We start from the raw sequence: 14,819 nt of genomic DNA, 5'->3' as shown, positions 1-14,819 counted from the left end.
CTGCTGGCACGCTTGCAACAAACCTGGTTGATGTGTTTCAGCTTGTCAATAATCTGGCTGATGACTGGCTCGGGACCTTTCATCTTCATCTCGTGGGTGCCAGGCTGAGCTTTTGCTCCATTCCTTGTGATCTGGGGACCGTACCTGTGGGAGTGAGAACAGAGGAGACTGTGATGTGATGGAGTAACATGGAGGAGATCTTTTAAGTTCAGTAAGAACAAAAGGAATCCCAAGATAAGCAGCAGCCCCTTCCAAAATGGAGAGAGTAAAACAGTTAATAACGACAGAGAAAAGGCAGAAGATTCCCATAAATATTCTGCTTTTGCAAAGAAGCAAGATTATGTACTTGTATCACATGAGGACAATGAAGTCCTTTCCAGTCCATTAGTAACCAAGGAAGACGTTAAACAATATACAACAGGGATAAATATTTTCACATAACTTGCACCCAAGAGTCCTAAAAAAGCTGGCTGAGAAATTCTGGCTCACTCATGTTTGTTTAAAATAAATCTTGGCAGACCACAGAGACTCCAGTACGAGAATGGTAGTGTGCCCACAGCCAAAAAAAAATGAGTGGGATGACCCACTTAACTACAAGCTGATTAGCATAACATCAACCCCTTGCAAAATAATGGCTATCACTGATGTGTGATTTCAATAATAAAGAATTAAAGCATGAGAATATAATTAATGCTGTCAACATCGCTAATGGAAAATAGGTGTTGTCAAACAAACCTGATTTCAGTCTTTGATGAGATGCAGCTTCGGGGATCAAAGTAACTGCCTAGACAGAACATACCTCGACTGCGGTGCAGTGCTGGGCTCAGCACCGCACGTTATCCCGATTTACACAAGTACCGTGCGAGTCAGGAAAGCACACGTTAGGCAGATTAGGAGCTGGATGAGAGATCAAGACCCAGTTCCCTACAGGGAACTCTTACTGAGCAGCCAGTTTCTAGCGCAGCTCTGAAGAAGAGGGCAGCCAAACCTGCTCTCCCTTTTTTCATCAGCAATTAGGAGAGATGTATAAATTCGCTGCTGCAAAACGTACAGAATGGCAAAATTTATCAGAGTGATAAACACGAGGCGAAGAGGGGCCGTCAGAAGGAGGACAGGATGCCTCCCTCAGTGCACTCAGCGCTGGAGTAGCAGCTTGTGACGTTCAGGACGTGAGACAAGGGTGGCTGGCTCCAACCTCAACCTCGCTCCAGCTTCAGGAGCAGCCTCTTATCACTTATTGCTCACAGCCACGGCAGTGGCACAGAGAGCGCAGGTGCCTTCTCGAGAGGGGGACGGTTTTGATTCACCGCAGCACCATACCACCCCAATTACAGCACTGTGCGAACACAAAACACGAGCCCACGTGTCCAAGAGCGTACGGCCCGAGGACACGCTGCCAAAGCCCGGAGCAGCCTCTGTCGAAAGCGAGACGGTCGAGATAACGCTAAGCATCAGCCTGCTTTACCGTACGTCTGCTTTTCCTGTGCCGTGGGTAAACGTGATGAATACTCCTTTCTGCAATCCATCATCTCCTTTGTGCCCCATCCATATCCAGCTCCCAGCAGCAGCCCCAGCCCCTGCCCTTGCCTTCCTTCCCCCATCGGCCCGCTGTCCCCTTCCCCACACGCTAATCCTTCATCCCTGAGCTGGCCAGACGAGCCCAGGCGATGACAGTCTGCCCATTTCACATCGGTTTGGTGGAGGAAGTGGGATTTCAGCGGGGACTGAAAGGAAGAGAGGGAGATGGGAAGGCTCAGGGGGGCCAGCATGGGGAGGATGCTCACAGGGACAGGAGCCGGCCCTGGCTGCAGGGGGAGGATGCGGCTGTTGCTGCATGGACGTGGGGAAACCCTGGGAGGAAACAGCCCGTAACAAGACCACCTGAATTTCACCCTAAGTTCTGTGCCCAACTAGGGCCGTCACTGAAGGCTCCCAATTTAAGCGGTGCAAGTTTGAGACAGCAAGTCCACGATGGTGCCCAGAGGTTTCCAAGGGAGGGAGGGACCAGGGTACTTCAGCCACGACAGCTGCAGGGTCGCACTGAGGGTTTTGGGGACACACGCAGATTTGGCCCACGATAAATTCTAAATTAGCAACGAGACACCTTAGATTAGATTCAGACACCTGGGGATAAAGAAACAACTCCAGATTTATATCCGTGCAATAGGAATCTGACTCCGACCTGAAACGTTCATCTCACTTAAGATACAGCCCTGAGCTTGATTTCTACTCCACGGCTTTTTTGGAGATAGAGCTAGGCCACTGGCGCCGAGTCCCCAGCCAGGTCCTGCCACACTAGGAGCTCCTCACACAGCAGAGGCCTGACCAACCTGCAAGGTGCATCACTTAAACGGGTATGACAGACAAGAAAGGATGGGAGAAGGGAGGTGCGAGCACTTCTCTGGGAAGCAGGAGCAGAGAGATGAGGCCAATACGTTAGGGAATTATTTGCATTTCATTCAGAAAATCACACGCTCGCTGCTGACCAGCTAACAGACAAGCACGTACCCGTGGACGTTCTCGTGTCCAGACTTCGACAGCTCGCCCTGGTACAGGAGGCGTCTCACTGCAAAGCGGAGACATGAGCATGGATCCCCCAGGCCCCACCAGTTCCTAAACAACGTGGCCAGCTGCCTGCACGGTCACTTCACCGCGTAACACTTCCCCCGCAGCATGGCACAGCTCGGATGCAGCGACCTAGCAGCCCTGCTCTCCCTCCAGAGCCACGTCGGGGTTCCACGTTCCCCAAAACACACGTGGTTGCCTTTTTTTCTTTTTTCTTAAACAGTTGCATTATCCTGGAAAGTACAAAATACAGATATGTTACATGAGACGCAATAACTCCCAGTTCAGGAAAACACTTACTTACACTTGCAATCAAAGCTTGTTCTATACTTAAACTCAAGCGATTTATAGAACTGGGGCCTGAGAGAGCCAGGCGTGGGTAGGAGACTGAAAGTGCCCGTGCCTGGGAGAGGGGCTGGCGGCCGGCAAGGCGAAGCGCTCCGCGGGACTCCGCAAGCTCAGAGCACCATCTCGCGGGAGCGCAGCGCTGCCGCAAGCAGGCAGTGGCCCTGCTCTGCACACATCTGCGCTTAACGTTTCTCAGAGCAGTAAGACATCGGAAGGAGTGAACCATTAAACCCTGCTGCTACTTTGTCACACTGGCACTTAATGCCACCCTGCCAACCTGACATACAAATCTGGCAACCGAACGCAACTCTCTGTAAAAGGTCTGACCTTTCAGATGCCAACAAAATTACCATTTTTGGTGTCACTCTGTGAATATAACTTAAAACACTGATGGAACTTGGAAGTACATTGCTGAAAAGTGTAACGGATTTGAGCAGTACAATACATCTCCCACAGGTTTTAGTAAGAACAGAACTGAGCCCGTTTGGTGCCCACCTAAATTCAATTAATACAGTACCTCTCTTAGAACAATTTTATACAAAGAAACTCAATAGCCTGGTTTTGAATGGGCAAAACCCCTTCTAAACTCTGTGTAACAACTGCAAGAGAGGTTTTCTGTAGGCTACCTGGCATTGCAAAGGAGGGAGCAAAACAGCTGCAGCAGGCCAAGGTAAGAACAGGTCCAAAGACCAAGGCTCACCAAAATCATGCTGGGGAAGGCAGAGATCCTGACATGACCTGGGTGACCCTGCTGGACCTGCAGGTGGGGGAAGTCAAGCGACAACCTCCCTCCTTCCCATGCAAAAAGTCTACGAAAGAAGGAAGCAAACCTAAAAGTCTGCAGATGGAAATCACCCTAAAGCTTTCAGGCAGGGTAAGCAAAGCAGAGTGCCACCACCTGCTGCTTCTCACCTGGCCAGGTACAAGGGCACAAAACAGGTCCAAAGTGAACCATTTATATAATTATATGAGAACAATCATTTGATGTGGTGAGGCAGTGGGCTCTGCAAGCTGCACATCTTGGAGCAGGCTGGGGCCACCGTTTAGAAACAGAGAAACCTCTCGAGTTGCTTCCAACGTACGCCAACAAACAGCCCCTCTCCAGGGCCCTCGTGCCATTCCGCAAGACCCCCTACACGTCTCCCTCTACCACGGCAGCATCAGCGCTGAACAGCGAACAGGTACAGAGGGCAGCAGATGAAGTCCTCCCCGGGGGCCCAGGGAGATCCCTGCACCAAAGAGTCATCAGTGTCGCAACATGAGCATGGCCTGGTTTCCACTTCATAAGCACCCCCCAAAATACTTTCTCTTTGATGTGTCTCGCTGTATGAAGATGGTAGACAGCTGCATCTCCTTGCCTTGACTCCCTGGGTGTGGACTCTTGCTGGGGACATAATATTCCCACGGATAAATGTCATATTGTACCACGTGCTGATAAGCAGCCCTCACTAAGGCCAACTTTAAGAAAACCACCTGATGAAAACACTGATGGTCTAAGGTCTTCTGCAGGGATAGCACAACTACAGACCCTTTGTGCTCCCTTCTCATCCACCAGCCATAAATGCCAGAGTATTAATTCAAACTAAAGGCTTTTCCCCCTCCTTCCTCCCCACCATTGACAGATGTCTCCTGTGAATGTTTGGTCATTCAGGTCCAAATGCAGTTCCTTCCAGGCTTTCATTTCAGAGCAAGGAAGAAAAGATGACAAAGGCAACTTAAAATATATGGCAGTAAACGCAGAATGTGTGTTCGTCTTACTTGGCCATGCTAAGCTTAGAGATGAGTTACTGCAATGCTTGACACATGATTTAGAGAAAGCAATCCTGCAAGTCAAACATAAAGAATTACACCTTCTAGAAAAGAGAAAGTAACCTTTTCATTCAAATACAAATTAATTTATGCCTGCTTTCCAGTTGCAAAGTATTTATTCAAATACAGCTGCACAATTTAAACAGCATACAGTTGTCTGAGGGAGAGAAAGGGGACAAATACAACATAGGCTGCTACTAAGCAGGACTACAGTGTGAGGGAAGAGGTTTCATTTCACAGGGCTTAATAAACAAGCTTGAGAGAGAAGCATTTCCAGCAGCTCCCCAAAGCTGCTCTGCATTTCAAGACACAGCTCATTGCTTACAGCTTTGAGGGGATGAGGCCAGGACTCCACGACTGTACCCCCCTAACCATTTAAAGATGGTCTGGAGTCTTGAGGATAGAGCCATTGGTCTGCTTAGACCTGGGCAGTTTTTCTCATCAGAGGTACAAAAAAAAGGAGCAGAAAGCCTTGGAAATGTAAACCTTGAGACTTTTATTTGAACGACGACACTTTTTTCACCCTTTCCCTTTGGCTGCAGAGGCTTCTTCTAAACAGGGCGACCCAGCTCCCCTTTGACAGTCATTCAGAGAGCATTAAAGATGGTAACAACCTTCCTTTGGAGGGAAAAGAGAGACTTTGAACTGGAAATTTAGGTTTTGACTGGCTGAATCCCACCTTTTTTGAGGCCAAAAGACTGCAAAAGGGTGAAAAAGAGGAAAAGCAGAAAAGGCAGAGGCTCTCTAACCCTTGGCAAGCCCTCGACGTCCCTGCGGTCTCAGAGGCTGCTCCAAACCCAGAGCTGTTTTTGCAGCGCCGTGCCACTGCCAGCTGCCCTCCAGCCACAAATCAGGCCATTTGGGCTGGTGACATGCAATCCCTACTACATAGGGAGCAAGAGATAGGAAAGAGGGGAGACAGGAAAGAAAAACATCCTCCTCGCACCCCAGGCAGAAGCCCTAGCCTCATCTCCAGGTGGTTTTCGAGGGTTAGTAAAGGTGGGCGCAGCGGCAATGCCAGCGTTTTACCCTCTCTGGCCCAGCCACCTTTTGGGTTTAGCATGACAACATCAGTGTGACATCAGCGGCGCGAGAGGTGGGAGTGAGAACGTTGGAGGAGCTGGCTCCAGCCCATCCATCCCACACTCCACCCCAGTTCATAAGCCTCTGAGAAGAGGTGATCATTTCTTGCCCTGACAGTTTCCCCTCTAAAGAGGGACTGTCCATCTACCACTTTCCAGAGGCACCCAGTCCACCCTAGCAATTCCTACAGCCCAGAGATGGGTAGGGAGGGAGTTGCAGACCAGGCAAGCACAGGTCCTCCACAGTTGCCAGCTCTCCTCAGGAGTGTGTGGTCCCCCCCCATCCCATGACCAACATGCAAGCATTCATTATAGGCAGGCACATGTCTAGGTATGTAGCAGAAGGGTGACGGGACATAAGGCTCTCGGGTGCCTTCCCAGTTTGCAAGGTGCCCCCAGCTGCTTGCTTGCAGCGGCTGCTTGCAGTCATCGCACAGCTCGCAGGTCAGCAGTCAAATTTATACCACCAGCGGCTTTGAGCAAATTTCTTCAGAAGCAACCAAGAGGATTAAACGCTCTCCGTGGGAGGAAAGCTAAACAGAAAGGACCCATTTTCCGCTGGATTTCCAAGTATCAACCGCCCTGCAGCCCAGGCTCACTACCATGAGAGCCCGCTGAGATCCTGCTGTATCAGCTCCCCGCCAAAGGGAAGCGCACTGCCTCCTCCCAACCACGCTGTGCAACGCACTACAGCTGGTAAACAGGCTGCAGACATTAGTTTGTTTTTATTAAATCTGAAGCCTCAAGTAATAATCTGGCCCTGGGAGATGGGACTTTAAGAAAAAACAGCAAATACTGTAAAATTCATAGCAAAATAATGGGAGTCTGCAGCTTAGGAGGACAGCCTGAACCCTCCCTCCATTTTTACTTCAGTTCAGTAAAGTTCAAGACAAACAGATTATGGAAAATTTGGCCAAACCTGAGACCAAGCAAGTAGGCTTAATATAGGAAGATTCATGATCTTCATTTTTGAAATACTCTGGAAACAATTACGGCCACTCAGTAACCCACTGCATTTGCCTACTATCCTTTCATTAAAGCTTACATTTGCTACAAAGCTGTGTTTTATGTGTTTGAAAAGTTATACAGCCTCTCTTTGGGGACTCCATTGTATCAGATATTTTGTTGCATTGCCAGAAATAACCAAAGCCTTCATGAGCTAAAGGGTTATTGCTGGCATGGAATTTCCTTTGTTCCAATTACAGAATCTCATTTTTCTCTCTTGCTTCCAATTGTGCTTTCATTGTTTATGATTTGTTTGATTAAAATAAACCACAGCGTGCTGGCAAAAACAGGGAAATCTGAAACTCCTCCCTAGAAGGAGAGCATTTGGCAAGGTGCTAAAAATATATTAATTTGGAATTGGTATAAAGGGAAGAAGAGCTCCACGGATGCTTTAGATTAACATACACGTTCATCTTGAGCAGTTTGGAAACGGCAATATCTAACAGTAATACTTAACGTACTTGCAGGTTTTGCAGTGGGCAAATGCCGCTGTTGTTCCGTTCAGAAGAGCTTTACAGGAATATACCAGTGTAAGCAGATTATTAAACTCTGAGAATCTAGATTTTAATAGGCTTTTAGTATTAAATGTTGCAAAACCCTGATGCTATATATAAGCTTACATATATATAAGGCTCACACCACCTCTGAGATTCAGATGTCTAACTCCCATAGAAACCAAGATGAGGCTGGTACCTAAGTACCTAGATAACTCGAGCTAAAAATCTTTAAATGAGCTAATTATTCAGTCAGCAATATGGTAACAGTGTCCCGTGCTATCTCAGGGACCTGCCTACAAACTTACTGATCCCAGGTGAGCTCTAAAGAGGTGCACAGGAGTGCATAAGAAAAGAGGAAGAATCACCAGGTCTGGTCCCCAGCCACCGCTAACGTCCAAGCCCTGTGACCCCTTCGCAAGCAGCGGAGTGCACCAAGCACAGCTTTTGCTCTGAACCTTTGTGGATTCCCATGAAAGCACAATACATGTTCATACAGCAGCAATGTGCTACCTTTTCTTTTTCCCCATTTCAGTTTATGTTCTTCAACCACACAGCAACAGCACAGCAGAAGACACAGGCACCTCTCAACACACAACCAGAAACCCAATCTCCCCTGTGGGATTGCCACCGTTTGCAAGATGCTATGTCCAGTAGGACAAGGCACCAGGTCCTAAACCCACATAAGAGAAGTTTATCGAGCTACCAACACAGAGATCAAACCTCAGGGAGGAGGACAAACTCTTCTCATTAGATGGTTCAGCCTGGAGAGGTGAATGAGGTGGATAAGGCCAGAAACAAGGCAGCAGATCTCACTCAGCACCGCCTGCACAGCAGAGCCCACAGCAGGACTGCACTGAAACGGTTCATCGGTTCATCGTATCGGGGAAAGAGCACAGGGAAAACGGAGGTTAAAACCACCTCCTGGCCGCAGCGCCTCGGAGGCCCAAAGGCGTGCGCTGCGCTCAGTCTGGTTAGAGGGAGTTAAGGGGAAGGAGGAAATGGAGAACGGTTCAAGGCTCCGAATGGGAAACGAGAGCCAGCAGAACAGCATTGAGCACGTCCGGCTGGCGGGAGGTCACTCTGCTGATTACAAAGCACTGGGATAAACAGGACAGAGTAAATACTGATTCAGAAAAACCCAAGAGGAGGAATAGAGGGTGCAGAAGGGAGCATTTGCGTCAAAGAGCAGGATACACGCTGTCATTATTATCTAGGTACCTGAATGCACTGGCACGAGGCTGTGAAGTTGCTGTTCCAGGCTTAATTTAACATGTTATGGGAAAAGGGCTTAGAACAACCAGTAAATTTTTATATGACAGAGAGGTCAGGAAATGGATAAACCAGCAGGGCTTCTAACTTAATTACACTCAGGTACCACATTAAAGACATGACAGGTAAATGGCCACAAGCCCTACAGAAAGGGCAGCAAAGCACAGCCAGGCCCACGCTGACCTGGCTTGTCTCTAAGGGACAGAGACTGAACACTCGCTTCAAGTGATCAGATTTTTTTCCAGCAGCAGTATAGCTGCAGCGATGTTTCTGCTGGTAGAGGCTACAGGAAGCAGGTTAAGTGTCCTCCTGTCCAGCCTGCTGAACTTCCAGGAGGACCTGAGCAAGGAACAACTGCCTCTCATTTGCAAAAGCCAGTATCCAACAATGCCAACAGGGAAACATGAAGATGGAAAGTATACTTTTCATGTCCATAACCTAGAAAATCAGACCATTTTCTCTGACAGTAATTACACGCTTGGGACAACTATCAGGTCAATATCCTGGACTTAATACCAGAGATTCAAAAAAACATCAAATTTCTTGTTAACAGTGTCAAGCTGCAGCCTGAAGGATGACTGACATGGGCATGTCATTCCCACACCAGGATAGCTGTAGCTATGCCAGAAATACTCAAGTGCATACTACATATTATCACAGCAGCTCACAGAAGAGCTCCTGTGCATGAACAGCTGCTTGTCTCCCTCCTGGGGAAAAGACTGAATAATCCGGTGACTCGGGTTACTCAAGTACCGTTACCTTAAATGCACCTGATTTTCAACAATCTTCTGACTCTCTGAAAGGGATCTCACATTGGGAGATCCAAACACCTGAAGCAGCCAAACAATCACTAGTCCATTTTGACCACTTCCAGTTCTACATCAAGCAACACGATCAGCTTTGGAGCTGATTTTCACTAGGCGTTTGTTTCATTTAGAAGCACATTTTGCAAATGAGCCCTGGGAGAGCAGCACCACGGATTGTTTTCTCCATTCAGCTTTGTCACCACCATGTATGACTCTCCCTCTCGGAGAGACCTCCCCAGTCTGCACTCGCTCGGGGCTGTCGCCTGGCTCACAGCAAAAAGCTTCAACATTCACAACTGCAAAACTTCAACAGCTCCTGCAACAGAGCTGTTATCAATATTTCACGTTACCTGGCAGAGGTGGTGGTGGCTGCATGATAAATCGGAGGGTGGGAAGGAGGAGATGGATGGACAGACGTGCTCTCTCCAAGCCCAGCAAAAGAGTTCATCATTGACTTAATAACTAGGCAGCCAGCAGGCTGACAATGTGGTGCCCCCTTCACGTACCTACACTTTATCCTCCCCTTGCCTTGCCCCACCTGCATGCTGTGGCACCCACCAACCCCCACACGACCTGCTTTGCTCTAAAGCAGCACCACGTACCCACGAACCCCATCCCCACCACATGGAGGCGGTTTGCGGCGGGATCAGCCCAGCGTGCTCTCCAGCAACGGTGCTCAGCCCCAGCACGGGCAGACTGCGGCCGACAAGTCGCACCAGCCTTGCCCCGTGGCCACCTGCCACTTCCGCACCAGCGCTCCTGGAAACGCCCAGCACCTCCCAAAGCTGCATCTTCACGCTCTGGGGTCACCACGCACATCCTCCAGGTGCGCAAATCTGAACCGGGAAAGCTGCTGTGCCGCACACTGACCCTGCCCTGCACTGCACTGCAAACCCCAGCCCCAGGCCTGAGTAAGCCCAGCAAATACCTGTGAAAGGCACTCTGGGGCAAGGCTGAGCTTCCTAAAGCTTGCGCTTGAGCCATGCAGAATCAAAGCAAAACCTGTCTTGGCCCCTTTGTCCAACATACAATTGCTACTGCTACTTTGCAGCTCCACTGTTGTCTGCTTGCTGAACTGGGGAGGAAGGCAAAGGGCTTTTCTAAGCAGAAAGCTGAAGAAAAGGCTACCATCTAAAGCCACAGTTAACCCACAAATACAAGCCACTAGGAGCATTTGAACTCACAACTTTTCCTTCTCTGGCTCTTCCCTCAGGCCTGGTTTCGCCGGGGCCTGGTTAAGGCAGTCACCTTACCTGGCCGTGGCCCCAGTGAGCCGTGGGAGGCAGAGCTCCCACCCCAGGTCCTCCTCTGCAAAGCTGCAGTGTTTGCGGCACTATTTTAAGATGTTTTTTAATTAACAAGCAGCGAGACGATATTGAAATAATCCCTTTTTTCAATTGTACTTCTCACTAAGCTCGGAAATGCAAGATTTTCCAGAAATGGTACCGACAGAGGACACCTTTTTCCTCAAGCAAAGTAAGTACATTTTCTTAAGTGTGTGATCTTAGATGCTCGAGTAATTTTTTAAAATACAGCTCAATGCTATTTTCTGGTCCCTTCAGTGTTTCCGGTCAGTATTGCAAGCACAGGTTAATTATCACCTGAGGCTACTGATCAAGAAGTCATAATTAATATCTCAATGTTTCATCACTTCTTGATTTTATTTCTATATCTTCTCTTCTGGAAACTATTTAATAGCAAAGGATGCTTTGCAAAGCAGGCTTATTAGATGAGACTCAGGTATAATTATAAGAAACATTTCCGAGTTCTATTTCCACATTCTTCAACGTTTCTGAGGGGCGATTTTTGCAAGAAAACCTCTGTTTCCATTAGCACATCCTTCTCCACTATACTATTCATCCTATATTGCCTTCATTAACCCCCCAGCCACTGTCAGGACAGCCTCAGACCCAGCGGGCAAGGCAGAGAAAAGCAAGCCAGGGCTGGAGCCGCTCCTTCTGCGGGCACTGTGAGCTGCCGGAGCGATCCCCCATGGGGCGGCCACCCCTCGCCGCCATGGTCCATCCTCCCCACAGACACGGCTGCACACAGCCCTTGCTCCTCCGCTCCTCATGTGGCCGGACAGCACCCACCCACCACGATGCAAACCCAGCATGCGACTACATCCCCCCTTGATGGGGACTTTGCATATCGCTCTGAGCCGCCGTGCAGCAGACATCAGTTCTGCAAAAGGTTTCTTATGGATAAGAGAGACTAGCAGGGAAACGAGCAGTGTCCTGGCCACAAATTGCTCCTGTGTTAGCAAAACCTGAGCAGTGCTGGCAAAGGGAGGGGAAGAGAGCTACGATTCACCTCTCCACGACTTCTTGTCCGTTCCAGCACAGGGTGTCGTTCTGCACAGCAGAGCTGTGGCTGCAGATGTACTCTGGCAAGCTGCTGTAGAAACTGCTGTGAGACTTCAGCTTCATAATGAGCTCCCTGAAAGAAAGGGGAAAAACAGCGCTCAGTTAGAAGAGGAAAAGATGAGGGTGTTGGTGCATTCTGATCAGTGAGGGTGGTCACACAACCAAATATAAACGTAAGTCGCTCCCCGCAGCAAGAGGGCAGCTGGGCGCTGGCAAGCATCAGTCTTATTTCTCATCTCGGGCAGCATTTTGCATCGTCCCCTGATGTTATTCGGTCAAGGCCTGAACCTGCATGTCTTAGAGCAGAAGTGCCTCTGGCAGAAGGGGCAGCGGGACTCGAGCCCCCCACATAGCAGGTCGGAGCCAAACGCTCCCGCAGCACCTAGCAAAAGGTGCCGCTGGCCCGGGCGGTGCGTGCACAGTGCTGTGCCTGAGCTGCCAGCGCTCCGCTAGCTGCCAGCCCCTCTGCCTCGCCACAGGCAACGGCAGCCCTGTTGAGAAAGGGCAGCCTGACGTGGGCGTTTGGCCGTCGCGGCCCGCCTTCGGCGGCAGTCTGGAGGTGCCGGGTCCCCCTGACCCGGCTGGGCTGGGAGACTCTGGCGCATTGAGGCAGCAGCAGCACGGTGCCCCGGTCCTCCCGTCCAGGTCTGCCCCGGCAGGGGCACGTGGGAGCACCCAGCTGCTGTCGCCAGGAAACGCCGGCAGATTTAATTAGGTAAAAGTTGCAAAGAGCACAGGGATATGAATAGCAGGGATCGGAGGAAGCAAAACATGGCCTCATCATCTCCTGGCTGCGGTTCAGCACATTTCCCCCGTTGGCAGCAGGTTACTTCTCGGCCTCCTTCCTCACCAGGACAGAGGATGAGGGGCCATCACCTCCAGCTGGGAGCACTCCCCAGGGTTGGATACCCACGGCAGTGCTGCCTCCGTGCCCCCTCGGCTCTGCAGGGAGACCAGGAGAAGCAACGGGCTGTCAGACAAAACAAGTGTAAAAAGCAGTGTGGAGCTGCTCTAGAGCGGGTCCCTGTGGGCCAGGCTGCAGAGCGCGTGACAGGCTTCCCTTCTCCTTTCTTCTTCTAGCCATTTGCAATCGCTCTCCCCTTTGGCTGGAGGGCACAGGGCCAGGCGCAGGGAACTTATCCTGGGGCGCCCGGGGGCGTTTGGGGAGCAGAGGCGGCACTTTTCCTCTCCAAGCTCAGCTTTGCTCCCCATGCTCAGCTCCACGCTACCAGCTGGGGGCAGACGAAACAAAGAGAAGACATCCAACGCCAGCAAAGCAGCCTGCGCTGTTCAGCTCTAGGTTTTGCTCAATAAGCAGCATGTTTCAGCCCCAATCAGACTCACAGCCTGCACATGCAGAGTCCGTGCCAACATGGGCAGAGTGTGGCCCAAGTCCTCCTGCCTCCAGGCTCGACACCATGCAGCCTTCCAGGAGCCTTGCAAGCACTTCCCAACCTATCTGTCACTACCTGCACCAATAAACAAGGTTTTGCTGAGGAGGAGAAGTCCCCAAAGGGTGGCGATTCAGCCCACAAGCTTCCCGCAAAGATTCAAGAGGTGCTTAGCACGCTCCCTTCCTGCATCAGACCCTGGCTCCCGTGGTCTTGACCGTGCTTGCCCATGCTCCTCGCGAGCATCACGGAGCAACGGACAGAAGAAAACTTCCCTTTGCCCTCACGCTCCCAGCTGGGCTTCCTGGATCGGGCACAGAGGGGCAGGGAGAAACACCTCCGCAGCTCGCTAACTCATTGCGGCAGGTTACGTCAGACTTCGCCGTCCTCGACATCTCCAGCAGAGCCGGGGCAGCGCAGCCCTGCGGCGTGTTGAGACGACGGAGGAATGCAAGCTCTGGCGTTATCTAATGGGAACTGTATCAAGAATGCGGTCCGGTTACTCTTTAAAAGGAAATTCATCCAAGTTAGTCTAGCCCTAGCTCTTAAAAGAGCTGAACTGGCCTGCTTCTCTTCTGCAGAGATTTTTCTTGCGTTTAAGACAGCAGTAAAGGCAGAGCCCGTTTCTCAGTGTGCTTGCAGACCCCCAGGAGCAGCGAAGGGGGAACACTTCTCCCCGGCACGCCAGCACGAGCCCAGCCCCGCAGGAAGGAAGCGCCGGGTGCAGTGCCACGAGCGGAGACACCTGCTTTACTTTGAAAATATTCAGCAAAAGGCTGCTAACCTCCCTGAACTACTCTAAAACACTGCAGGATAATAAATAAAGGCAAATAAGCCCCCGTCATCCTGCACAAGAAGCGTTATGTGCCAGCCTGGAGCTACCGTTTCCACCTGTAGCGATACCGGGGAGCTCATCCGGCGCTACAGCAGCGCCCAAGAAACCCAGACACAGCGCGTGGCGTACAAACCCAGCGCCTGGTGCTGTACCAAAGCAAAACAACGATGGGAGGCAGGCGGCACTTTTTCAGATTAGAAGAGGGGCGCTTCAGCAAGGAGGCACTAGGTGAGAAAAGAGGCGAGCCGACAGCGTGCTGCCTTTCCGAGCCAGCCGCGGAGCAGCTCTGATGCTCGCAGTGGAAACCAGCAGCAGGTTGATTGGTAAGGGAGAAAAGGCTCTCACCTCCTCCGGCCGGACAGAGTTTCTTCTTGTTCGGTACGAGTCACCCTCAGGACCTTCTCGTCAACGAGACGCTCTTCAGGGTAATTAGCTGATCGATGCCGCCTCTGCTGAGCGTGGCCACACAACCGGCTCATCTGCCGAACACAAACACAGCAGCGTGAGGAAGCGTCGCGGGGACCAGAGACGGGGCAGGGGACAGCTGCGGCGCGCGCCACCCCCCGGCACGCAGGCTCCCCTAAGAGGCTTCGGAGCCGGAGGGCCGCTGCCCGCCGGGACCAACCCCAAAGCACCCAAACCGTCGTTAAAACGGGCCCCGCGCCCCAAGGCGCCGCGGCGGTCGCTCTGCCTAACTCAGACGCGCTACAGGGACCAACTTCCAGGCGGCTCCTCGGGGTGCCGCGCTGCACCTCTCCGGCCAGACGCTGCCCGACGCCTCCGCTCCCCAGGCAGAGCCGGAGACCCCGGGCCGGCGACCCACGGCCCTGTGCTGCCGGTGCCCGA

At 51.2% G+C, this 14,819-nt stretch overlaps 1 protein-coding gene across 9 annotated transcripts in view; it reads right to left on the bottom strand.

The window, feature by feature from the left end:
* Positions 1-14,819, bottom strand: part of GPC3 (glypican 3) — a 142,051-nt gene that overhangs the window by 46,578 nt on the left and 80,654 nt on the right. For 8 of the 9 annotated variants that reach the window (XR_011143428.1, XR_011143429.1, XR_011143426.1 and 5 more), the window contains 3 exons: positions 14,319-14,452; positions 11,695-11,820; positions 24-144 (listed from right to left, as the gene is read on the bottom strand). Coding sequence is in view for 5 of the 9 variants with exons in the window: in XM_068956862.1 (XP_068812963.1) it covers positions 24-144; positions 11,695-11,820; positions 14,319-14,452 (381 nt within the window). In the remaining 4 variants the exon portion in view is untranslated. Of the gene's footprint in view, positions 1-23; positions 145-2,508; positions 2,799-11,694; positions 11,821-14,318; positions 14,453-14,819 lie in introns of all 9 variants that reach the window. The other variant, XR_011143427.1, reaches the window with a different exon arrangement.

This window comes from Struthio camelus, chromosome 11 (genome assembly GCF_040807025.1).
Source record: "Struthio camelus isolate bStrCam1 chromosome 11, bStrCam1.hap1, whole genome shotgun sequence".
NCBI classification, from domain to species: domain Eukaryota; kingdom Metazoa; phylum Chordata; class Aves; order Struthioniformes; family Struthionidae; genus Struthio; species Struthio camelus.
The sequence above is the reverse complement of the archived record's forward strand: the minus strand, read 5'-3'. Positions and strand labels throughout refer to the sequence as shown.